Source organism: Erpetoichthys calabaricus, chromosome 12 (assembly GCF_900747795.2).
Source record: "Erpetoichthys calabaricus chromosome 12, fErpCal1.3, whole genome shotgun sequence".
Classification (NCBI taxonomy): domain Eukaryota; kingdom Metazoa; phylum Chordata; class Cladistia; order Polypteriformes; family Polypteridae; genus Erpetoichthys; species Erpetoichthys calabaricus.
This window is the reverse complement of record NC_041405.2, coordinates 27181542-27207950: the sequence shown is the minus strand read 5'-3', so window position 1 is coordinate 27207950 and position 26409 is coordinate 27181542. Positions and strand designations below refer to the sequence as shown.

The 26409-nt window shown below is 40.2% G+C and overlaps 1 protein-coding gene across 1 annotated transcript in view; it reads left to right on the top strand.

Annotated features, from left to right (window-relative positions):
- Positions 1–463: 463 nt before the first annotated feature.
- The window catches only part of LOC114661981 (caspase recruitment domain-containing protein 10-like), a 174327-nt gene continuing 148381 nt past the window's right edge, over positions 464–26409 (top strand). Inside the window, exon 1 of the mRNA XM_051934920.1 lies at positions 464–1309. Within this exon, the coding sequence (XP_051790880.1) occupies positions 1138–1309 (172 nt within the window). The 5' untranslated portion in view covers positions 464–1137. The remainder of the gene's footprint in view (positions 1310–26409) is intronic.

Below are 26409 nucleotides of genomic sequence, written 5' to 3'. Positions count from 1 at the left end.
CAGCGGGTTGGAAAATGGATGGATGGATGTTAATGTAAAATCAGCTCAGTATTTTTTTTTCCTTCTCTTTCAACCTGTAATACCTTCTGAGGACTCATGCAGTGTTACTATTTCTTGAGAGGACTGACTGTGTTATTTCCAACGAATTGAACATTCTCTTAATCACGAGGTGCAAGAAATCAAGACATGCAATCATGATCACTCACGATCACTCACGATGTCATGTTTAATCTTTATTAACTTGAATTTCTCCACATATTTCTGTCATGTGATGACTGCTTCTTCCCACTAAGTAATACAATACTCTTTTTTCAAACATCTGGATTATCAAACAAACAATCTAGGCGAGCGAGTCGAGGCTTCAAACCACAGGATGTTGTTCTTGGCAGTTCGTTGTCTCCAGCTCACACAGACATACGCCCACAAACAGACGTGCTGGGAAAAAAGCTTTAAAAACACACAGAAAGTATAACATGAGAAAAAAAGGTGACGCTGTGGTTAGGATATGTATACACATCGCAATAATCGTGGATCAGAAAAAGAGAAACCTAAAGAGAAGATTATGCATTATGCGAACCGTCTCCAGAACGAATCCTTCACTGAGCTCCGCAAATAAACAGCGGAAACGGCCTCTCCGCTCACGGGTGACACTGTTAATCGTTAACTCTCAGATGGCGATCTGTGAACTAAATTGCATTCCGATCACAAAGGAACGCAATCACACACGGGCCTTCACACTGTCATGACACTCAAATTGGCTTTCCGACTTATACAAACAGAAAAACCCCAGCATCACAACAAAACAGCTGTTAAACAGTAAACAGGGCAACATGATGTGCGTTTGATCGCATTCTATAAACCCGCTTTAAAGTAACGAAAAGGCAGACAGACATACGCACACGCACGCCATTAGGACAGATACTTAAGGATAGTCTGCAAGACTGACAATCTGAATCCCATTCGGACCTGCACATTTAACGCTGCGTCTCTCACTCACGCCGACTGCGGCGCCACCTTCTCTCTGGCGGCGGAGTGGGTGTCCCAGCACCCGCGGCACCTGCCAATCGCATTCCTGAGACGCGCTCACTTCTCAGCCTGCCTGTTCGAACTCGAGTTTACTTTCCCTGGCGGAGCCCCATGTTGGGCTCGCCTATTGCTCTCGTTACATTACACGCCTCCTCGCAGCAGCCATTGAGTCGCCGTGCTTTATTTTTTTCCATCTCGACTGGCAAAGCGACAAGAAGGATCCGCCGCACGCAACAGGACCTGGCGGGTCGCAAAGGGGAGAACCGGCTCGTCGCATCTGAAAGTAAGCGGTAAAACTTTTAAGTTCTTTGGACTTCTGTTGTGTTGCGATCGCGTGCCTGTTGATTTCAAATCTACTTATGCTTGTTTCTACTACTACTACTCAAACTTTTCAAAGTGCGGATACCGATCACACATTAACATAAGAGAAGTTCCAGGATATTGTAAAATAGTAATAATAATAATAATATTTATTAAACAGATATCTTTAGTGAAATACTTGACTGAAGTTTGATCAATCATTAAACATGCACGCCCTTCAACATATCATTCCCTTCCTACGTTTTCTGAATTGCATAGTCAACTATAATCGCATACAATAACTTACATTAAATGAGTTCAAAAGTTTTCATCTGAGACCTAACATCATAAACAAAAAGATGTCGTTTGGACCATTTTATTTATATTAATGTGCTCATTGTACAGCCTTCTTATGGCCCATTCAGAGTTCTGTGTAATGCATAACTCATATTTATCATGTATCTTAAAATGACCTGTTTGATGTGAATTATACACTGTGGGTTTTACATTTCTGATCCCTTTCTGGTCTAAAACAAGCTCTCCACCTGGGTGATGTTTACAAAATTCACCCATCTATCGATCCAGCCATCCATCTTATGGCCCACTTAACCAGGGAAGGATCATTGGGAAGCTGGAGCCTGTCAGAGCAAAGTATAGGGCACAAGGCAGGAACAATCCCTGGATGGGACTCCAGTCCATTGCAGGGTGAACACACAACAACAACAACAACACACAAACAGTAAGTCAAGCTAAAAATACCAATTCACTTAACTTGAATGTCTTTGGACTGTGGGAGAAACCTGGAACACTGGGAAGAAACCCACACAGACAGGGTGAGAAGGCATGCTAGTTCATGCTGTTACTGTCTATCGTGTAGTGCCCTACATATCTATCTGTTATTCTTCCTTTCTGTTATCTATTTTATTAATCTACCAATCAAGTAGTGCATCTATCTATCTATCTATCTATCTATCTATCTATCTATCTATCTATCTATCTATCTATCTATCTATCTATCTATCTATCTATCTATCTATCTATCTATCTATCTATCTATCTATCTATCTATCTATCTATCTATCTATCCTGCCTACTATACTTACATTTTAATTTATCTATCCTGCCTACTATACTTACATTTTAATTTATCTATCTATCCTGCCTACTATATCCATCCATTTTCCAACCCGCTGAATCCGAACACAGGGTCACGGGGGTCTGCCGGAGCCAATCCCAGCCAACACAGGGCACAAGGCAGGAAACAATCCTAGGCAGGGTGCCAACCCACCGCAGGACACACACAAACACCAAGCACACACTAGGGCCAATTTAGAATCACCAATCCACCTAACCTGCATGTCTTTGGACTGTGGGAGTAAACCGGAGCGCCCGGAGGAAACCCACGCAGATACGGGGAAAACATGCAAACTCCATGCAGGGAGAACCCGGGAAACGAACCCAGGTCTCCTGACTGCGAGGCAGAAGCGCTACCACTGCACCACCGTGCTGCCACCCTGCCTACTATACTTAAATTAAACTATCTATCTATCTATCTATCTATCTATCTATCTATGATGTAGTGCATTATATATCAGTGTATATAATATTCAATTCATATAATGCCTTACATATTTAACTATTAATCTATCATGCAGTATATATATTATATATCAGGAATAAAACTATTTTATGATACGTGATTCGTTTTTTCTCCCTTTGTGGATCTCCAACTGCAAATATATATATATATATATATATATATATATATATATATATATATATATATATATATATATATATATATATACATCCATCCATCCATTTTCCAACCCGCTGAATCCGAACACAGGGTCGCAGGGGTCTGCTGGAGCCAATCCCAGCCAACACAGGGCACAAGGCAGGAACCAATCCCGGGCAGGGTGCCAACCCACCGCAGGACACACACAAACACACCCACACACCAAGCACACACTAGGGACAATTTAGAATCGCCAATCCACCTAACCTGCATGTCTTTGGACTGTGGGAGGAAACCGGAGCGCCCGGAGGAAACCCACGCAGACACGGGGGAGAACATGCAAACTCCACGCAGGGAGGACCCGGGGAAGCGAACCCAGGTCCCCAGGTCACCCAACTGCGAGGCAGCAGCGCTACCCACTGCGCCACCGTGCCGCCCTTATATATATACAGTATGCATATATACACTGTATATAGTCTTTTTATCTTATCTGTAAATTATAAAAGATGAGAAGCTAAAGGCATAAAATTTTGCCTTTCTCATGTTAAAAATTTATTGCACATATTTTAAAAGCACATCCTCATCATGGAGCCTTTATAACTTTTTCCTTATTCTCTTAACAACTCTTAAGATTTGGCACTGTAATAGATGTATTCTCACCAGAAATAAGCAATATATCATTTTTAATTGAAAGAAATAATAATAATAATAATAATAAATGACAGTGGATACCTCCCCACATGCCATAGCTGTTTTTGCACAGTTTTTCCTCGAAATTTCATCCCCCAAGAATTGCTGACTTTATCACTGATTGCCCCCATTAAAGTGGTGAGTCTTAAGCTAAGGTAAAAGTTGGTTAAAATGATTCTTCACATCTAACTACTTGTACTTTTTCAGGGTTGTAATTTAATGTAAGATTTTGCTCTCCTCAGTAATGCTTTAAAATTAGACAGTCTCTGCTTACCATGCTGGATGCCAAATCGGCTTTACAATGTAGTCTTTGCACACCCTGCTGTGTAATCTTTTCTTTTCTTTTTTCTCTCTCTTTGTAACTGCTGCTTCTTGTTAAGCAGCCTTTCCTCTTTGAATGGAGGCACATGAGTCATAGTCTGACTCGGTGGAGTAAAAATGCAGCTAAGGAGATTTTTTTTTGTAAAAGCAAAGCCCCTTAGAGCAATTTCATTTTGTTTTTTGATGCCGCCTTCTTAAATTTTATATAAACTACTTAGCCATTTTATATAAACCTCTGTGAATAGTTATTGTGTGTGTTGTGCTCATCTGGTCATGTGCCGTGTCCCCTTCCTGCTATGAGCTCTTTGGTAACAATTGCATTTCCTAAATCATTATGACTGCTCACGTTAGATGGTGTTTGTAGCCTGTGGTGACACAGATGAGACCCTGTTCCCCATTGTCTGGAGCAGACAGGCCCCAAGCCTGCCGTGGATGCTTGGCTCATTGTACAAATTCAAACAGGCAGGGACACCTGGGCCCACCATTGAGTATACTTTTAAAATGTTCCCAGGACTTCCTAGGAGCTTTTCAGACTGACAGATTCTTTCAGGAATTTTCTCAGAAGTAATCCCTTGTTGGAGTGAAAAATTCGGCCTCCTGCCAGAGACATTTTGTGTCTTTAATCAGGAGATGAGTCAACTGTCAGGGAGGTAGCGAGGTTAAGAGGTGTTCTGAGGAGCAGACTGAGATGTGAGTGTTTTATGGTTTCCCAGGTGTGTTAAGTGAGCCTACTTTTCTACTCAATAATTACCAATGAGAACATGTGGTAGGAAAGCCCACAGGTAGGTTTCCCAGGGGTTCTATTTTCATTTAGCATTTAATTGATATTTATTGTAAGGTCACACTTTTTGGTATATTTTAAGTACGTTATTCCAGTTTGGTGACGCACATATAATGCCAATGATTTCAGTTTGCTGATAACTGGTATTGGAGATCAACACGGTCAGGTTATGTACATAGTTAGGTTTATATGTTCTCAGCATTGGACTTCTACAGTGCAATTATTGAGCACCATAAAAGGATATAATGTATCAGGTAGAATCATAACAAAGTGAGAAATTGCACTGACATTTCATCATCCCAAGAATACACCAAAGACCTGTTTGTTGGTCATACGAACAGTTAAATGAGTTGGAAGGAGTGGAATCACTGATGTTTGTAAAACTGTTGGCAGACAGGTATGACTATGGCATGATGCTATTAATATTAATTGTTGGAGTGATTTGCAGCTTTCAGGTAATAAACTTGGATATTGTGAGTTACAACACTGTGGGAGGAGTGGGTAGCTTGGCACCTTTGATTGGTTGGCAGTCATAAAATTAACTGATGACTTGTAGGGGTTGGACTCGATTTATAGCGTCCATTAATTGACCATGGATGACATGTTGTCAATGTGGTATCTGAACTGTTGTTGAGCTGAAGCAGTGTGAACTGCACCCTTAGTAATAATGCTCCTTTAATGGCATTGCAAGGTTCTTTATTGGGTTGTGTGGTTCCCCGTAGCACATTTACTTCACAAAGCACAGTTTAATTTTGGGAAGAGTTCTTTGCTTATGAAATTGGTTCTTTGTGCTTTGAAAAATTTCCTAACATGTAGAAAAATCTTTAATGTGTGGTGGCCACATTACCTGCATTGTGAGGGAGTGTCAGTTACGGCACTATGGTCATGTAGTGTGATTCCCTGAGGGTGATCATCGTTGTTGAGGACCAGAGCGCCAGATAGAGGGTCATTTCTGGAGGGTGGGACTGGACCGCGTGTCTGCCTGGGGGGCCTCTAACCAGGATCCTGAGCTGTTTCATCATGTGAAGTGTGTGGCAACACGCTGTACCAGTGCATGCTCCCCAACCTGACCTGAGGCTACCAAGCAGAACACTAACAGATTAAGAGAGCCTGGACTTCGCCTGTGTTACTGAATGTATGTAGCAAGAGCCTTTTTAAAATCATGAGATGTTGGTGTTTCAATTTCAGCCTGTTATGGATCTAAATAAATAAAGGCTCTTTCTGGAACCTTCATGTGGAAGGGTTTTTTGGGAACCCTCTATGACATCACCCTGAACTGAACTGCTCCGGCACCTTTATTTTCAAGAGTGTACCATGGGATGATTTTGAGTCTTCCTTAGTGAATGCTACAACGTCTTACTTGGGGATAGTGACCATTTTGGGGAATGTGTTTTTATGTGTGAAAAAAAAATCAATTGATTGATATTAATCAATCAGTGTTTTGTTTTGGTATAGTTTTATATTACTCTACATTCCCCTTTTGTATTATTAATATGTAGCCTTTGTCAGAATGCTCTCAAATCTCACAGACTTACCACTGTTTATAAGGTATTGTACCATATAACTTATCCCCACCTTCCCTTCTACATTTATAACCTCAGGTAATTAGGTGTAGCAAAAGACAAGCAGGAGTTAAGTTACACTTTAAATAATGTATTATTGATAATATTCATAAACAATAACAATGTGCAAAATACATTTGAATATTGGCAACCATACAACCTGATAAATGCTGATGTGTAGTTTCAGGTGGCACACAGACTTGTTAGTTACTTAAAATGTCTCCAGTTAAGGCATCATTGGTGGTCAGCTTTCTTCAGAACAGGCCGCATGCCTGTGTCAGTATGGCTGCCGAGCTGTGCTCTCCATTGTGTTGTCCTTTTCAGTTCATGGTGTGATGGAGAGATGCTTCTTCATTGATGTTTGTAAAAGAGAGAAAGAGGGGTAAAGCAAACAAATTTATAGGTTTTCTGTCCAGCCCCTACAGCCAATAGAGCGGCATGGTACTTAAAGGCTTTTTATACAAGACACTTCCAAGCAGCCATACTTCAGACCAATGCGGGGTCAGAATATCTTCACACCTGCCTTCCAAACCATGTGTGAAGATAAAGCTTGGTAGTTGGGCAGCCTGGCATTCCTGTGGGGGTTGACTGAGAGACTCCAGCCGAGAAATATTGGCCAAACTGGTTTGAGGCACTTCCCCCCAACCCTGTCATAAAATTACAAAGGGACTCATTCCTAAAAGGCGGGAAGGGGTTCTTAAACCATTACTGTTCTTATCAATAATGTAACACTAATATTACATTGCTTTGTCTAAGTTACAAATAAAGGCATGCAAAATATTTATCAACTTGTATGCAAAATTTCACATCACAACAATCCGTTATTTCATTTCCAGTTTTTTTTTCTTTGGTAATGGCAGTAATTAAATAGTTTGGTAAGGCTCCAGCTTTATTTTCCTTACCTTTCTCAGTAGGAGAGGTGTCAGGCTGAAGCACACTTGCTTTTAAGAGATGGAGTACTCCAATTTATTGATAGACACAAGGTGTGACAAAAGCTCTAGACCCAACACAGACTGACACTGGAAGCACACTTATAAAAATAAATACATTTTTATTTTCCTCGCCTGCGGGCCACGTCTTCCCCGTGACCCGTCCCACAAGCTCAAACAGCACAACCCAAAATAAATTCTTCTTCTTTTCTCCACTCCCCTCTGGCAGCTTTGTCTCCCTCCTCCCGACTCTGGCTCCCGGAGTGGTGGCGGCTGCTGACACCTTTTATAGTCCACCCGGAAGTGCTTCAGGTGCTTGATCACCCATTTCTGGTTGCACTTCCAGGTGGGGCTGAGGAACAACCCAGATGGGCTCAGGAACCCCTGCAATGCCCCCTGGTGGCCACCCTGGGTCCCCACAGGACTGTGGAGAACTCCATCTCCCATGGAGCCCTGCATGAATCTGAGGCACCACTGCCACCCAGGGTGGCTGCCATCTAGCGACCCGGGGGAGGTATGGTGCAGTCCATGTCTGTTTCCCCGGATTATATACAGAAGGATTATAGAAGTATGATAATTGCATATATATTGACATAGAAGACAAGACAGATGAGACAAACATGTAATACAGAAGAGACAGGATCTTTACTGGTTAGAGCTCTAATTTAGCTTGGCACAGCTAAACAGTTTTACAATACCAAACCCTTTAAGACTGATGTTTCATGCTGTGTGGAGTGACGTGTTGTTGCTCCAGGTTCTATTGGAGGACTCTTCCTGTATTGGAGTGTACTCTTGGTTTTTGCTACATGGTCCTTTGTCCATAGTGTGATGTGAGGTTACCCTCCTCAGCTCATTGTTAGGCGCTTTGCTGTGTCGTCTGCAACTTCATAGGAAAAAATGTAAATCTTTCCTGGCACAAGAGTGTATGTGCTGAGGTTCACATTTTGCTTCTCAGTCTTCTCAAACTGGACTCTGTCATTGCCACAGAGCTTGGCTTGAAAAGAGTGAATCTTAGACCTACAATTGTTCAGGTTGCCAAGCTCCAAGGCTGTATGGAGAGTAGCTTCCAGGCCAAAGAAAGTTTGTTAGCATTTTTCTTGGTAAGCAGTGAGTGGCTTTTCACACCAAATAAAGCAGATTATCAGTTTTCAGCTCACAAAGAGAGTGAAGAAGGGGAGTGCACCTAATTGTGAAGGAAGGTGTAACCTCTAGGGATTGGATCAAAGCCACATCCTGTTACAGATCCAGTACCTGTTTATAGGTGTGCTACTTTATCCATCACATCCTGCCAGAGTTTGCTGTGTGACAAGAAGAGACCCGAGACATTGTAAAGGTTTGGGGCAGCCACCCGTATAATGTGTTCCTGGCTGCAAATGTCAAAGGTTTGGTAGCAAGTAAAGTATACAAGACAGAGTCCAAAACAGAACTGAATTCCAGAGGAAGGGAGTGAGGCTTTATAGGAAGTCTGGGAGAAGTGATGTCATCCTCGTGCCCGGGACCGGAAGTGACGTGTTCCGAGTCAAGGCAGTGGCTCCTGGTGGGATTTCCCGGGAAAGGTCTGCAGGGAACTTAGAAAGAGTGTTAGTGCACCCCGCCACCCCCTGGGCAGATGTGTTACCATTATTCTCCAAGCCCTTCAGCTGCCTCTTATTCACACGTGTGTGACAGCTGATACAAAGCCTAAAACAAATGTCTTTTTGGACATCTTTTTATCTGAAGGAGTCTCTTCAGTGGTGTCAGCTCAGCTCTGATTTATATATTTATCATCACATGAAGTACAGAACTGACCAAAGTGTTGGTGGTGCTGCAGTTTAGCCACTCACTCTGGAATGCAGGTGGGCGTGCAGCTGTATTTCTGCATCCCTATTAAATACGCAGCCTTAATGTTATGAACTTGAGAGGTTCCAGTCATCAAAGTCCAGGAAATACTCAAAATGGCCACTAGAGGGAGAAATACCGTAAAAACCCAGCGAGTTGCACAAAGGCAAACGTAGAATCTTTATAAATAAAAGATTTACTTTTACAAAATTTCTCTTCAACACAATACAGCTCCATGGAGCACGAGAGGCAAAAGGAGTTGCCTGAAAAGGTTAAGGTAATCCTACGTAAACAATGTACCAATTACAAGTCTAAAGAGTAGCTGAAATACAAAGCACCAAGGTCAAAAGATTTACCATATATACTTGCGGATAAGTCGGGACTTGATTTCATCGTATAATTTCTGGTATTTCATAATGTTGGTTGTATAAGTCGAATGCAGAAAACTCACGCTATTGTTCCAAGTGATTATGATATGCCAATGCCCACCTGAGAGATTACTGTGCCTTTTTATTCTATGTATTTTGCCTACGTGACCACATGGTAATACCCAAACTCTTCTGAAGTGACATTTGCACTGATTTGTGCTTTTTGTACTCACACCCTCATACACCTTTATCGTGAGAGCATCCCTTATCTACAATGGAGCGTTTGATCGGAAGAAAATATGAAGCTGGTTTAAAATTTAAAAGTCATTGAAGTAGCGAAAAAAATTGGTAACTATGCTGCTACGACAAAATTCAATGCGTCTGAGAAACTGATGCGAGATTGGAGGAAGCAAGATGTAAAAAAAAAAAAAAGTTAAGTGTTACATTTTTGAACAGGCGTGTAAGTCGGGGTCTGATTTTATTGATTGATTTTTTGGGTTTCAAGACCCGACTTCTACATGAGTATATATGGTATGAAATCACAAATAATCAAAGAGCACAGAAAAATCCCAGTAGAACTCACCACATCATGAGCACATCCAATGAACCGCAAGGGACTGTAGGTTGCCCCTGCCTTTTTGCAACATATGTAACAGAAGCAAAAATGAATAAAAAAGAAATATAAACAGTCTTTGAACTCTAGCCAGGAAGAAACATAACACTTAACAGGCTTTGTGTGGCACTAAAAGCCTAACAAAATGGGCAATGCCCACTTTGCCCAACACCCTTCAAACTTAGAGTGGACAATGATGCAGTCTATACAGCATTTTCAAAGAGCACATCTTCAGAAGGTTGGGTCATGATGTATGGATCCATTGCTTATGAAAGCCTGTTACCCCTGCAGCTTGTTGAATAACTGGATTCTATCCCTTCATGTAGCCAGCCTGCTGCCTTCCATTTTTTCCACAGGACATTCATGGTGGTCATCTCCTCGGAATGCTAACGTGATGTCAGTGCCCTTCCTCAGCCCCAGTACAGCATAAGTAAGGCATTGTCACAGATGCCAAGTGAAGTCTTTTTCGGGCTGTTGTCTTCCTTGAGCAGCAGTTACACAATGGCTCAATGTGCCATAGAACATATTTTTCCTTCTATATAACTTCCTCTTGCCACACATATCCTCTTTAATCACCATTCTCTCGGCGTTTTACCAGATGCTAATTACTGTATTTGTAGTTCTATTCTGGATGAACATATCCCTCTTTTGCTGTGTTTTTTGAATAATTTCTTACTCATGTGGTTAGAAATCGGCTCCAGATTCCCTGCTTTTGTTTTGGAAAATGGATGGATGGATGGATGATGTGGCATCTTGTTTGTATGCCAGTTTTATATAATCTGGACCACAGTATCTGGGTGCAGCTGTTTTATGTGTGTGGAGAGCGCTTTGAGTAGTGAGAAAAGCGCTATATAAATGTAAAGAATTATGATTATTATTGTCTCGTAATGTACAGTATATGTGCATGTATATAGCATATACATATAAAATGTTTAAAACTGCATTATACTATTGTATAATTTAGTCAATCAATACATAGGTAGACAGAGAGCTAGATACAGTAGATAGAACTTTATTTGTCCCCACAGGGGGATATTCTGCTTTTTACAGAATCTCTTTAAATAAATAAAACACACTTTGGTCTGTACACACACTGGAATGACTATAAAGCAACAAAGTTTAAAAGAACAAAAGTTCAGTCCCAGTCCCTGAGAGGCATAATGGAGACGTATTGCTGTTGGTATAAAGGAGCCTCACTGGTGTTTCTTGACACACTTCTGCTGAATAATTCATTGGCTGAAAGTACTCTGTGTTAACAAAAAAAAAAAAAATAGGGTTAAATACAAAACAATATAACAAATTTTGTAATTAAGTATGTATTTAAAGTGAAAAACCTCAAATTTTATTTTAAAGTATATTCATTGCTTGTTGATTTGGAAGGTATATTGTTACTTTTTCCTTTGTAATTACCAATGAGATAATCTGCAATATTCAAATTGTGGCCCTTTGCTTTATATAGGCTATTGAAAGCTCAGTTTAATGGAGATATATATATATATATATATATATATATATATATATATATATATATATATATATATATATATATATATATATATATATATATATATATATAAATCTGTTGGGATGACAGCTGTCTGGAGAATAAAGGTTTTGTCTGATAGCTTTTCTGGTTATCACAGTCACCTCAATAACAAACTTACAGGAGATTCAAAATTACTCTTTATAAAGTAATTAGGGATTTAAATATCAGACATACAGTACATACTGGGGGGTGCAGTTTTAATTATAGGACTGTTGCAGCAACCTTGAAACTTCCAAAGAACTGAAAAAATATTGTTAAATAGTAACACAGTAATTACCTTCTATAGTTTAAAGGTATTTATATAGTGGTGTTGTTTATTGATCATTTACAGAAGATATTTACTCACTGTAAAAGTGATTTTCATAACATGAGGTGCAATAATATGGAGCTAAAGCTTTATGAGATAATAAACATATCTTTATTTTACTTTAATTTACATTTTACATTTACGTTTACTTATTTGTCCTACGCCTTTATCCAAGGTAACTTACAACATTTATGATGCAATTGGTTCCATTACTTTTGGTTTTCCAGTTGGAGCACAGGCAGGTCAAGTGTCTTGCTCAGGGTCACACAATGTCTATGAAAAGTTTATGTAAAGATTAAACATTGCATGAAATAAGAAAACCCAAACCGTTGAGTTCAATATAGTTAATATTTGTATGGCACCTTTCCATGAGTGACAAGTTCACAGGTAGGTACAAATACAAACTTTACAACTTACTAAATACCTAATGGGTACTCATAAAGGCACAGATTTGTTTAAGTGGATGGGAAGCAAAAGTGGTTTGAAACTGACTGAACTAAATAGAGCCCAAAAATATCAGTCAATTCATTAATTGTGGAACTATAGCCAGTTGACAAAGGAGGAGAAGAAAACAGAAACTCCAGTCTGCTTTATCTCTGGAGAAAATGATCAATAGAGAAGATGGTAACACTTTACGTGCTGGAAAATTCATCTATTACTCATTTACTGTTATGTAACACGACCTTAAGAAAGGCGTTTTGAGTCTACACAACATTTACAAAGGATAAGTAAAGTGTTTATTCATATGGGCTTGGGCAGATTTGTTGCAGATGAAATTTAATGTCAGTTAATGTAAAGTATTACACATAAGAAGTAAAAATAGGTTTGAATACACAATGGGCAGTCGGAAAATCAAGAGTACAGTACACCTTATGAGAAGGATTTAGGATGTCAGGTTATATAGCACCCTGATGTGTGTAGTACAAGTCCAAGGAGGTTCTGCTCAAGCTTTATAATGCACTGGTGAGGCCTCATCTGGAGTACTGTGTGCAGTTTTGGTCTCCAGGCTACAAAAAGGACATAGCAGCGCTGGAAAACGTCCAGAGAAGAGCGACTAGGCTGATTCCAGGGCTACAGGGTGTGAGTTATGAGGTTAAGCTTAAAAGAGCTGAGCCTTTACAGTTTAAGCAAAAGAAGATTAAGAGGTGACCTGATTAAAGTGTTTAAAATTATGAAGGGAATTAGTACAGTGGATCGAGACTGTTATTTTAAAATGAGTTCATCAAGAACACGCGGACACAGTAGGAAACTTGTTAAGGGTAAATTTCACACAAACATTAGGAAGTTTTTCATTACACAGACAACTATAGACATTTGGAGTAAGCGACCAAGTAGTGTGGTAGACAGTAAGACTTTAGGGACTTTCAAAATTCGACTTGATGTTTTTTGGAAGAAATAAGTGGATAGGACTGGCGAGCTTTGTTAGGCTGAATGGCCTGTTCTCGTCTAGAGTGTTCTAATGTTCATCTCTGCAATGTGGACTACTGACAGAACTTCACTTTGAAGTGTTCTGAGGTGGATTAACCGAAACACACAAACTGCACAGAGATTAATAACCTTACAGAATCTGCTGATTTTATAATTGTTATGAAGACCCAAAGAGCTCTTTGTTAAGGTCACATTACATAAGAGTAAGAGATGCATTTTTGCAGTACCTAAAATAAAGAGTTACCGAAAAGTCAAAAACAACATCAGACGGAGTCATAGCCCTGGACACCTTGTTTTGGGCTTTCTACAATAAAGTCTGTGCTGGACTCTATAATGTGATGACAGAAGATTTAAATCCATTGAGGAAGATATTAAATCCATGACTTTTCATATCTTCATTATTTTCCTTAGTAATTATTTGTGTGGAAATTATCAAGAACCCCACGATACTATGTTATCCCATTAGTTCAGTCACAATATAATATTATGATATTTGTATGTTTTTGCAATATATTAAGCATTGGATTTGAATTTTGTAATATTTATGAATTTTTGAATTCATTCTTAAAAATTTGTCTGAAATATAGTTTAAATTGAATAACTTGTAGCAGCGCTACGCAAATTAACAACTACAACTCCCAGCGATCCCTGTTGTGGCCCGGATTGAAATTCTGCAGAGAAAGCAGGGGCTGCTGGGGAGAAGATCGGCCAGTGGGCCCTTTAAAGGAGATCAGGCTAGACAGGGGAGGGTCTGGAGTTTGTGTCTGTCTGTCTGTCTGTCTGTCTGTCTGTCTGTCTGTCTGTCTGTCTGTCTGTCTGTCTGTCTGTCTGTCTGTCTGTCTGTCTGTCTGTCTGGCCATCGTCTCCACTGCCCTTGGATTATCGTTTTGTCCTGCAATACTATGCCTGTATAGATATATAGATTGTCTTGTGCCTGCCTGTCTGTTGAGTAATGAGTTGGATTGTTTACCGTGCTTCAGCGAAGGGAGCGCTCCCAATCTCTTCACCCCTCAACACTTCCTTAATAATGGTAGGACTGTTTTACATTACTTACAGCAGTCTGTACCCTCGATTATCATTTCTCCTTCATTCCACACCATTGGTTGCCACTTAATTGGGGTAGTGTATTATAGGACTTTGTGTTTATCATGCTTGTTGATGTTGTTTTCGGGTTTTGTTATATTTGTAATCACTGTCCGGGAACTGAGGAGGGATTTGTTTTTTTTATTGTTTAGTTAGATTTCAGCTTCTATTTCCGTTTAATATATTCAGGTTAATTATTTTTTAATCCCTTTCCTTCTGTGTGCAAGTCAGGCCAAAGCTGTGTGCTTTCCTGGAGTTCCCATTTACAAAAGAATAAATAAATCCATCCATCCATCCATTATCCCACCCGCTGAATCCAAACACAGGGTCACAGGGGTCTGCTGGAGCCAATCCCAGCCAACGCAGGGCACAAGGCAGGAACCAATTCTGGGCAGGGTGCCAACCCACCGCAGGACACACACAAACACACCTACACACCAAGCACACACACTAGGGCCAATTTAGAATCGGCAAAATAAATAAATCACTGTTGTAAACTCTTCCTTTTCTGATCCTTTTTACGCTTATTATCACCAGGCAACATGGATGGAGTTGACCAATATGGTGTTACAAGTAATCGGCATTGAGCAGTTACATGCATTCAAATCAGCAAAATTACAAGGGGACCCACATTTTTGCACAGCCAGTTTTTTTCACATTTGATTTCATTTCATACAACATTTCATAAATACTGCTTCACTAAAAATCTTAGTTCAGAACACACCCCGGTACTCAGATGTTCCTAGGAAATGAAAGACATACCACTGTTATCTTTTTTGTTGAAAGGAGAGTCAATTATTATGCAGGCTGAGAGGGGTTCCCAAACATTTTCATATGACTGTATACTCACGTGTAAGTTGGGTCTTGAAACCCAAGAAATCGATCATAAAATCAGACCCCAACTTATATGCCCATTCAAAAATGCGACCCTTCATTTTTTACATCTTCTTTCTTCCTCCAATCTCGCACCAGTTTCTCAGACACATCAAATTTTGTTGCAGCAGCGCAGTTACCAATTTCTTTCGCCACATCAATGACTTTTAATTTAAAACCAGCTTCATATTTTCTTCTGATCGAACGCTCCATCGTAGATAAGGGATGCTTTTACAATAAAGGTGTATGAGAGTGTGAGATACAAAAAATACAAAACAATGCCAACGTCGCTTTGGAATAGTTTGGGTATGACGTGTGGTCATGTACGCACAATACATATAAAAAAAGGCAGTGTGCTCCGTGGTTACTCTCTCAGGTGGGTGTTAGCATATCATAATCTCTTGGATCAATAGCTCGAGTTTTCCACATTCGACTTATACAAACGATATTATCAAATACTGGAAATTATACGGTAAAATTAATCCCCAAGTTATCCACGGAAGAACTTATCCATGAGTATATACGGTATATAGTTTCCACCAATTTGTAGAGAATTTATAGTAATTAGCTGAAAGGCATTAATAATTAGTTTACTTTGGTGTCATATTGAGGGTTTAGTTACTTTAAACACATACTTTAGTTGTGTTCTGACACCTTTTGCAATAGTTGAGGAACAAATTTTGCGAACTTCTATGGAAACAGTATCTTTGGTTTTCACAGTGCTAATATGGCTTGTCAGTTTTTAGTAAAATTACATGATTGTACAATTTTGTTGTTAACTATGCTCACTGGGTGGTTTATTGTGTACACTGTAGAAAGACAAGCACAAAAGATAAAGATTTGGGGGGATGTGCCTCCTTATATTGTAATGTTCGCTGTAATTAAGAAAATGAACGTTAGATTTGAGTGAACTCATAGGACTGAGTCCAACACAAAACTCTTGCAGGGAAGAATAGGTAATTTTTCAATAGTCGAAGGAAAGGAAGAGGCAGAACAATCTAGATGAGGAGGAAGGAAATGACATCATCAGGGGTGTATTCTATAGCATGAAAGAAGTGGGTTAGATCTTATTTGTTCCTACAAGGAAGGAGAGAAGGCATTAGTGCACATGATTAGCCCCGCATGTCGGCACTTCTGAATTAACAAGACCCTGCTGCTTCTGCTGCTTTTTCTATGCGCACGCTTGTGTGACAACCTCTATCTACAACCGAGAAACACCCCAGTTACCTCAAGAACAGCATGCTGTTTCTGAAAACATTTCTATGGGATTTTGGCCCATGATGACTCAATGTTTTGACAGTTCACTCACATTTTTGGCCACTTGTTTCATACTGGAAACCTTTAGCTCAACCTCATCCCAAAGGTTTTCAACTGTAATAGATTGGGATACGGTGACTATGCAGGTCACTGGAGTAAGCTGAAGTCAGTGTCATGATCAAAGAAACGAAGTGTGCTGTGTGACACTGAACATTGTCCTGTTGGAGGCACACCTTTGATGAGAGACTGTGACCTGAAAGGAATGGATGTGGTCCGCAAATTGCGTAGATCTGCATGGGATTCAGTTAATTCACATTTAAGGTTTAATGTGTATGCGTCATCAGAGAGACATTGCTCTCTGTTTTGCATCCTCACATGGAGGAGCTGGCTGTGAACTTTGGGCACTGGAGTCACAGATCACCAGCTTACCCAGTTGAGCTGTAAGTGAGCATGTTGGTTTTTGAATTGTAAATGAAAATGTGAGAGAGTCATATTATGTATCACTATGCTCCCAGTCTCTTTTTAGCCTGGGTACTCCTTGGTACAGCGTGCCAAGCAAACATTCCTCCTGCCATTACCTTACTGCCAACCTGTGTCGTTGATACAAGTCGGGACGGATCCATGAATGTGTGTCAGCTGGTCACCCCAATTTTTGAGCTACATGAAACATTTTTCCAATTTTCAATTATGAATTATCTCATCCGGTGTTGGTTCCAGCAGCACCATATCTCTTGATATATTTGTGCTGCTGCAACCCTCTGATGGAAGAAGTGGATTAATAAAGTAAATGTATAAAAAGTGTTGTCATTACTACATGGTGTGACCAAAATGTATTGGCTGATTTGTAATTTTAAACTGTGGAGCAGAGAGGTAAATCCAGGAAAAATGTTTGTCTCAAACATAATGGAGGGCACTCTAAGTGGTGTTTCTTTGGAGTTGCAGGGTCATGGGGTTGATTGTTGGCCAAGTGATTTGCTGTGCGGTGTTTGCACTTCTTTCAACTGTCCATATGGTTTGGATGACTTGCTTTAAAAGAGTATTTTATTAATCCACTAGGGGGCTTTTCCCCCTGGTTGCTTCGCTTGCCATCCCCCGTGCTTTCTGCCACCCGCATATGGGGATGCGGAGGTACAATTCACTATTTTACATTACAGCAAGTGATTAACCTTATTAAAAAATAGTAAAAAGTAATAATTTGAAAGTAAATTATGTTTCATGTTGTGTTAGAGTTATTCCTTGCGTAATATGGTTTCGTTCTGCTTGGCTTTGAAATTAACACGTAAAAACTTTTTAAACTTACACTTTTACTGTAAAACTTCAGTAAAAACAATTGTTTGAATTAAATTTTCATCAATATCACATTGAATTGTGATTCTGTGTTTGGACTTTCATTGTAACAACTCAACGTATAACTTCCCGTGATTGAATTTCGTTTCTTTCTCTCTATTAAATTAAATGACTTTTTCGAATGTTTGGCTCTGTGATTTGTTAATTGTCTTTGCAAAAGATATTATAGCAGGAAACTGTTAACGTTTTAATACGGATGGCATATTAAGATCTCCTTTGTTGTCTAATCCCCTGAAGATTTAGAACATTACCTTTTAGGACAGATAGGGGGCGCTCACTCCCTTGAACCCTCGGATCAAATGCCGGACACCAGATAAAAGTCCAATATTTTGACTTTTTATTATAATAATGTGCACAAAGCACCCTCCTCTCCACAATACTCATAAATACACAATAATCCAATCAATAATCAATCATCCACACTCCCAGACGCGTTGCCACCCTTCCACCCAGCTCAGCTCAACGCTCTGGTGTTTTTCCCAGTCTTTTATAGTCCCTAACCCGGAAGTGTTTCCCATCCTTCAGTCCATGTGACTCCTTATCACTTCCAGGTCAGATAAAAAGTCCTCTTCTTTATCCCGGAAGCACGTCATTCCTCTTGTCCATGTGACTCTGACGTACTTCTGGGGCGTAGGGCAAATCATCACTGCTCCTCCATGCAGCGCCTTCTAGTGGCCCCCATGGTATCCAGCAGGGCTGTAAAGGAAAACTCCAATGTCCATAATTCCCTGCTGGCACTCGGGGCACGTCCATGCTGCAGGGAGGGCTCCACCTGGCGGCCTGGGGGTATTGGCCAGGATGAACAGACAGCCATATATCACACTTTCTTGGATAGATCCTTCTTTCTGCAGTAATTCATGCGGTGGAAGACCGAACGGTGTTAACGGTTGTAGATATTCTTCAGAATATTGTAAGTTGACGTTTTCATCTTCTGCACGATCACCACCAATTGTTTCAGCATAGTCTATTGATACGCATTTAAGTCATTTGTAGTGTAACGGATTGACTTTTTTGGCGTTACTTCGTTTGACTTCATCGTTTCTCTGTGCTAGGATTGCCCGTGTACTCATTTTTTCTGTTGATAACCCTTCATGATGAAATTCCTCAATATGATTTGGACATAATACGTCTTCTTTAATTGGGAACTTAAATTGAGGAAAACGTTAAAATTTATAAGATCTGAGAGAGCAACAACTGTGTCCGTCAAAAGCATTCACACGAATGAGAGGTGAGAGGGCCATGTGTGTGGTTGAATATGGCTGAGAGGAGGGCGAGACTTGAAAAAATCTCATGGCCAAAGTCTCGACTCGTGGGACTTCCAAAAAGTCTCCCAATATGACAAGTTTTAGAACTATTACATTACATTTGGCCAGGTATTCTAATTCAGAGAAACACAGTATAAAAGAAAAGTGCATCTTATGTGATAGATGTAATAGATGGACTGGTCTCCTGACTGGGATAGAGAGTGATTATGAAAGGACAATAGATGCTCGTCCTGGACAGGATGGTTTCTACTCCATTTCCCAGTCATACATAATTGGATGGACTGGGGGAGACTGCCTGCTAACAACAATATGATAGGTGGCAGTCCTCCTCTGGCATAGGCTCCAGTTTGGACACCCACAGGGTCTTGCAAATAAGGTTAAAATGTCAGACAAATAGGTATGTAGAATGTATTTGATTAAAATAAAAAGGTCTTTTAAACCTGGGGCTGATATCTGTGCAGTGTCTGAGGTTTGGGGCTCTGGGACGCCCCCCACTGATCTCACGGGACAAATGTATTACCAAATTTAAATTATGGAACCAGTAATTTCAGTTACTTTATGTGCTTTGTACCTTTTATTATGTCAGTGATGAGTATTTGGCAAATGTTTGCCTAATTTGAAGCATTTACATAATCCATGAAAAGTTGCAAGTTTATTGTGTTTTTTTAGCTAACCAATTAATCCGATTTTTCATCCAGTTATTGCAGAAATAGTAAACAGTGTATTTCTTAAATCAAAATAGTAGAACAAATATCAGACTCTCATACAATAAAAAGCCAACTCAGCAAAACAAAGCTTAAATCGGTTTCCAAGCCCATTTGAGCAACTGCCCACATCATTAAAGAAATGATCTGTGAAGCATTGTTGGGCTTTAAACTGGAGAGATTATGTTTAGCTTGTGATCAGTGATGTTGTTTCTGTTGTGCAGATTGCTCTTAATTTTGTCTTTCATAACAATGGTGCATTTGTGAAGAGAACTGAGTAGGCGCATGCCAGTTGATGATAAATTTTCAGTAACTCCCAAGTCGCCTTTCATAAAAGCCGGATGATCCTTTAGTAGGTGCTGAGTTTGCATGGTAGGCACCCATTGTCCATTGTATTTGTGATTGTTTGGAAACTAGGACTGCTCGTGATGGATTTGGCACTGATATCATCGATTTTATTGTGAGACACGATCTAAATCTGTAGAAGCCTTCGGTGTTGTTTTGATTGCTTGTGGTAAATCAGCGATAGAGAAGATGAGAGAAGTGGAGGAATTCAAGGTGGTGCAGGAATGGGACTGGTTAACATTTCTAATGGATACAACTCTTGTGTTCTCTTTTATTGTATTGCTTTCTTGGGACATGGCATCCTAGCAACATTCAGAACTGTATCCCTTAATCTTTAAGTCCCTCAGTCAGCATGATGAGCAGGCTGCTTCTAAGGTGGCCTCCCCACACCTTAGAAATTCAAGGTATAATAATCTATAGGAGATGACAGAATCCTGACTGGGATTAGAAGTTAAAAGACAGAATTGGTCTGGATAGATTATTAAAACTGATTATGGAAAAAAGTAGTTTTTTTATAAATCTTTTTCTACACCTTTAGTCAGAAAAGCAGCTTTTAGACAACAGGCAGTTAAACGGTTTTTATCTATTGTGGCGGACGTCTGTGGCCCTTACCCAGCTGGGATACCCCAACCATGGAAGGACCAGGGGAGAGAGTATTTTCAAGACCCACAAAGGGCAGCTCCCCTGGCTTCCCAGGGCTATGGGTTACAAGCATGGAAGCTCAACCTTGCTGGGGCCCGTGGCCACCACCAGGGGGCCCTATTTGGCAGCACTTCTGCCACACCCGGAAGTGCTGCCAGAAGAAGATCATTGGGCACCTGGACTCCTTCTGGTTGCCCTATAAAAGGAGCCAGTCACCAGCACTCAATGGCCAGAGTTGGGAGGAAGTGGACGAAGCCGTGAGGAGGAGTGGAGGTGGAAGAGACTGTTTTACTGTGCTGGGGCTATTGTGTTGCAGTGGAAAGCAGAGAAAAGCAATCCGTGACTGTAAATAAAACCTTGTGCTGTGTGGTGAAACTTGTGTCCAGCCTATCTGTGTCCGAGTTAATGTGGCTGTACGCGCCTGGGCTTCACGCTATATACAGACAAATTTGTTGGCCCCCTTACAGCTCATTGAAAAAGTACAGTATGCCTCCTGAGAAGTGATGAAATGGAAAGCAGTCATCCACTGTAGACGTGCATGCCTTTGATATGTCATCGAGTAAAGCACAGCAAGTGTGACAAGAGATCAAATGTAGCACTAGGATGTTGTACCGTGTTAGCCATTATGAATGTAGTGAGAAGTCAAGCAAAATGACAGCTTTTATTGGCTAACTAAAAAGATTACAATATGCAAACTTTTGAGGCAACTCAGGCCCCTTCTTCAGGCAAAATGTAATCAACATCTTGCCTGAAGAAGGGGCCTGAGTTGCCTCGAAAGTCTGCATATTGTAATTTTTTTAGTTAGCCAATAAAAGCTGTCATTTAGATAGATAGATAGATAGATAGATAGATAGATAGATAGATAGATAGATAGATAGATAGATAGATAGATAGATAGATAGATAGATAGATAGATAGATAGATAGATAGATAGATAGATAGATAGATAGATAGATAGATAGATAGATAGATAGATAGATAGATAGATAGATAGGTAGGTAGGTAGGAATAGGAAATTCACATACTCCAGGAGCAGCATACTGATAAAAAACAATATTAATTAAAGAGTGATAAAAATGCAGTGCAAGTTAAAAATGCAAGGTGGAGAGTGCAAGGCAGGTGTAACAGACAATAACTTTGAATAATGTTAACGTTTACCCCCCCGGGTGGAATTGAAGAGTCGCATAGTTTGGGGGAGGAACGATCTCCTCAGTCTGTCAGTGGAGCAGGACATTGACAGCACTCTGTTGCTGAAGCTGCTCCTCTGTCTGGAGATGATACCGTTTAGTGGATGCAGTAGATTCTCCATGATTGACAGGAGCCTGCTCAGTGCCCGTCGCTCTGCCACGGATGTCAAACTGTCCAGCTCCGTGCCTACAATAGAGCCTGCCTTCCTCATCAGTTTGTCCAGGCGTGAGGCGTCCCTCTTCTTTATGCTTCCTCCCCAGCACACCACCGCGTAGAAGAGGGCGCTCACCACAACCGTCTGATAGAACATCTGCAGATCTTATTGCAGATGTTGAAAGACACCAGCCTTCTAAGGAAGTATAGTCGGCTCTGTCCTCTCTTGCACAGAGCATCAGTATTGGCAGTCCAGTCCAATTTATCATCCAGCTGCACTCCCAGGTATTTATAGGTCTGCACCCTCTGCACACAGTCACCTCTGATGATCACGGGGTCCAGGAGGGGCCTGGGCCTCCTAAAATCCACCACCAGCTCCTTGGTTTTGCTTGTGTTCAGTTGTAGGTGGTTTGAGTCGCACCATTTAACAAAGTCCTTGATTAGGTTCCTATACTCCACCTCCTGCCCACTCCTGATGCAGCCCACGATAGTAGTGTCATCAGCAAACTTTTGCACGTGGCAGGACTCCGAGTTGTATTGGAAGTCCGATGTATATAGGCTGAACAGGACTGGTATTCTACAAAGGTATTCTAAAATTTCCTGGGAACATGTGTTGGTACCCCCAGAAAAAATCCTAAATAATTAGATTAGAGTCATTTTTAAACTAGCTGTTTTCTTTAGTTAGTATCGCACATGTCTCCCAATTGTGCAATCAATCATTCAGCCGATTTAAATGGAGTAAAGTCGTCACTCTGCTGTTTGGTATCATCGTGTGTCCCACCTTGAACTTGGACCAGTGAAAGCAAAGGAGAGAGTTGTCTAAGGAGATCAGAAAGAAAATTCTAGAGAAGCATGTTGAAGGCAAAGACTAGAAGACCTTCTGCAAGAAGCTTGATGTTCTTGTGACAACACTTGCAAAAATTATTAAGACATTTGTGGTCCATGGGGTTGTAGACTACCTCCCTTGGGTACTGGCAAGTCACACTCTCTGTCTACAGATGACAAAATTTAAGCTTTCAAAGAAAAGAACAGCATACCTGCTGTGAAACATGGAGGAGGCTTAGTTATGTTTTGGGGATGCTTTGCTGTGTCTGGCACAGGGTGTCTTGAGTCTGTGAAGGTAAAAATGAAATCTCGAGACTATTAAGACATTTTGGAGCGAAACAAGCAGCCCAGAGTCAGAAAGCTCTGTCTGAGCCACAGGCCATGGACCCTCCAATTGGATAATGAGCCAAAACACTCCACTAAAACACCCAAAAATGGCCAAGAACAAAACATTGGACTATTCTGAAGTGGCCTTCTATGAACCCTGATTTGAATTTTATTGAACATCTTTGGAAAGAATTTAAACATGCCATCTGGAGAAGACCCTCTTCATACCTGACACAGCTGTAACAGTTTACTGAGGGCAAGTGGGCCAAATGATCTGTGGACAGGTGCAGAAGTCTCATTGAGAGCTCCAGGAATCGCTTGTTTGCAGTGATGGCCTCTAAAGGTTGTGCAGCAAAATATTAGGTTTAGTGTCCCATCATTTTTGTCCATGCCATTTTCATTTGTGTTGTTATTTGAAATATTCTGTTGAATCAAAAAATTCAGATTTTTGTTAAATACGGAATAAACTTTTGTCAGTTTCAGGTTTTGTTAGTTTCCTTCCGTTTTTTATTTTTGGAGGTGTACCAGTACATTTGTCCACGTCTGTATATATAACATATATGGTTCAGATGCTGAAGAGAGCTGAAAATGGCAGAGCATCACCAGAGACGACCCTCAGTACCGGGTGACGTCCATCAATCTCAGACTGCAAGCAGTCATTACCTGCAAGGGATATGCGACAAAGTCCTAATTATGACAGCTTTAACACACCAGACATTATGGTGCCCTGAAACATGGTGACCATGTAGAAAAAGTGTGTGACTGAAATGCATCTAAATCCATCCCCTTAAATCGGGGGTGTCCAACTTCCGGTCCTGGTGGTCCGAATTAAGCTGCAGGTTTTCATTCTAACCCTTTTCCTATTCAGTGAGCAGTTTTCACTGCTAATTAACTCCTTTTCCCTTCATTTTAATAGCCCGGTTTTTAAGGAGTCAGTCCTCTGAATTGATTCATTTCTTCATTAAATGGCAGCCAAACAGAAATGAGATGTGAAACGAGCTGACAGATGACCAGCTAAGCTCCAGCCAATTTCACTCCAACCAGTTTCTTAATGAGAAGCCAATTCTGACATGTTGCTGCTCTCATTCTGCCACAGCGGACTGTTGATTTTATGTTTTTCCTAAGACCACCGTCAAGATGTTTTGGTGACCTGAGCAGACCAACATGACCGAGATTTTGTTTTGTGTCTTATTATTGTTTGGCTTCTCATTAATGAAAAAGAAACAACTAAGGGGTCTGAGTCACGTCAATTAAAACTAAGGCAAAACAAGTTAACCGATAGCAAAAATGGTACTGATTAAAGAGATGGTTAGAATGAAAACCTTCAGTCACTGCGGCCCATCAGGACCAGAGTTGGACACCCCTGCCTTAAATGAAAGTTTGCACTTTAATCATGATGTCGGAATTGTTTGATTTGTAATTTTAAACTGTGGAACAGAGGGGGAAATCAAGGACAAATGTGTCTTTGTCCTAAACATTATGGAGGGCACTGCAAGTCAACATTTTTGTATCGATTCAACAGCCCTCTCGATAAAGTGCTAGTGTACTGACTCCTTTGGGTGTCAGGTGTATTCAAATACGAAGGGAATCAGAAGGATTTGGGTTTTATTAACAAGCAAAGAGTCTTTTCTTTGCTGTATCTTCAAACTTGGATAAACCAGGAAATGCACAATGCTGACCTTTATACCCTCGACCTGGGGATGTCCTGCAACACATTCTTCCATTTGACCTTGCCTAGCAACTGCTTGGGAACTAGACTGAACAGAATTAATGTAATGGTGACATTTATTCTCGGACACAAAAACTGTACGTACAATCTGAGACACAGCAGAGCGGACAGCATCATCACTCACAGAACAAGGTTTTTCAATAGCTTTTTCCCTGCTACAGTCAGACTGATGGCAAAAAAAAAAATATTGAATATGTGTAATAACCTCACGCTACCTCACTTCACTTATCATGTAAATGACAAGTGAAAAATGTGCAATATTTTAACTGGGCAATACCTACAATATATTGTACTTTTTTGTGTGTAGATATTACCACCTTTCTGTATAGTGCTGGTATAATCTACATTATTTATTATTTTGTTTTACTGTATTTTTTTTTTTAATCCTTTTTTAAATGTTTTACTATGACTGGACAGAGCTCTGCACAAGAATTCCAATGTGCTTTAACTGTTGGTTTTATGCACAAATGGCAAATAAAAGAACTTTGAACCTTTAACCTTGAACCTTATGTGACAAAGAAAATGGCACTGGTGCAAAATGTATTTACTTTTAAACATCATTAAGACCATGTCTAACCAAAAATAAATGAACCCATTATGTTATTTTTAAAGTTATGACTGCAAAAATATTAAAATATAACTCTGATCATGACAGATAGTCCTTCTCGGGATACACCGGCACACTCATCCTGACTCATTCAATGCATGTCAGTCTACAAAGACTAATCAATCTGGCACGCGTCTGAGACGAGGGAGAAAACTGAGCTGGGATTCAGTTCCAAGTCTTCTGGACCTCTGAGCCAGTGACTTAATTGTTATTTAATAGTTACGCCATTGATTCGCCCGAATTATCTTGTTTTTTTTTTTTTTAATGAATCAATTATTCAGCATTTAACTTTTAAGAATGAATGTAGTGTTGTGATATGCAGTAATAACATCCTAAAAATGAAGACAAGCCTCCCAAAATCTAGGTTCAGGAAGTCAACTATTCAAAAATGGGTGCCCCCCCCAATTTTAAGTAGGCTTCAGCCTATGCAGTCACAAATGGAGAAAGTCTAGCAACATAAAACTCTTTTATCTTCAAAAAATCCCAGGATTAATTTAAAAGAGAGAAAAGCCATGTAAATTCTCTGGCCTTTTAAAAAAAAAAAAATTATAAAGGCTAAATAAGTAAAAAGTATCAATATACAATCCAGAATCAGAAATCAAAAACCAGAAAAGTCCACAAAATAAATTACTCACAG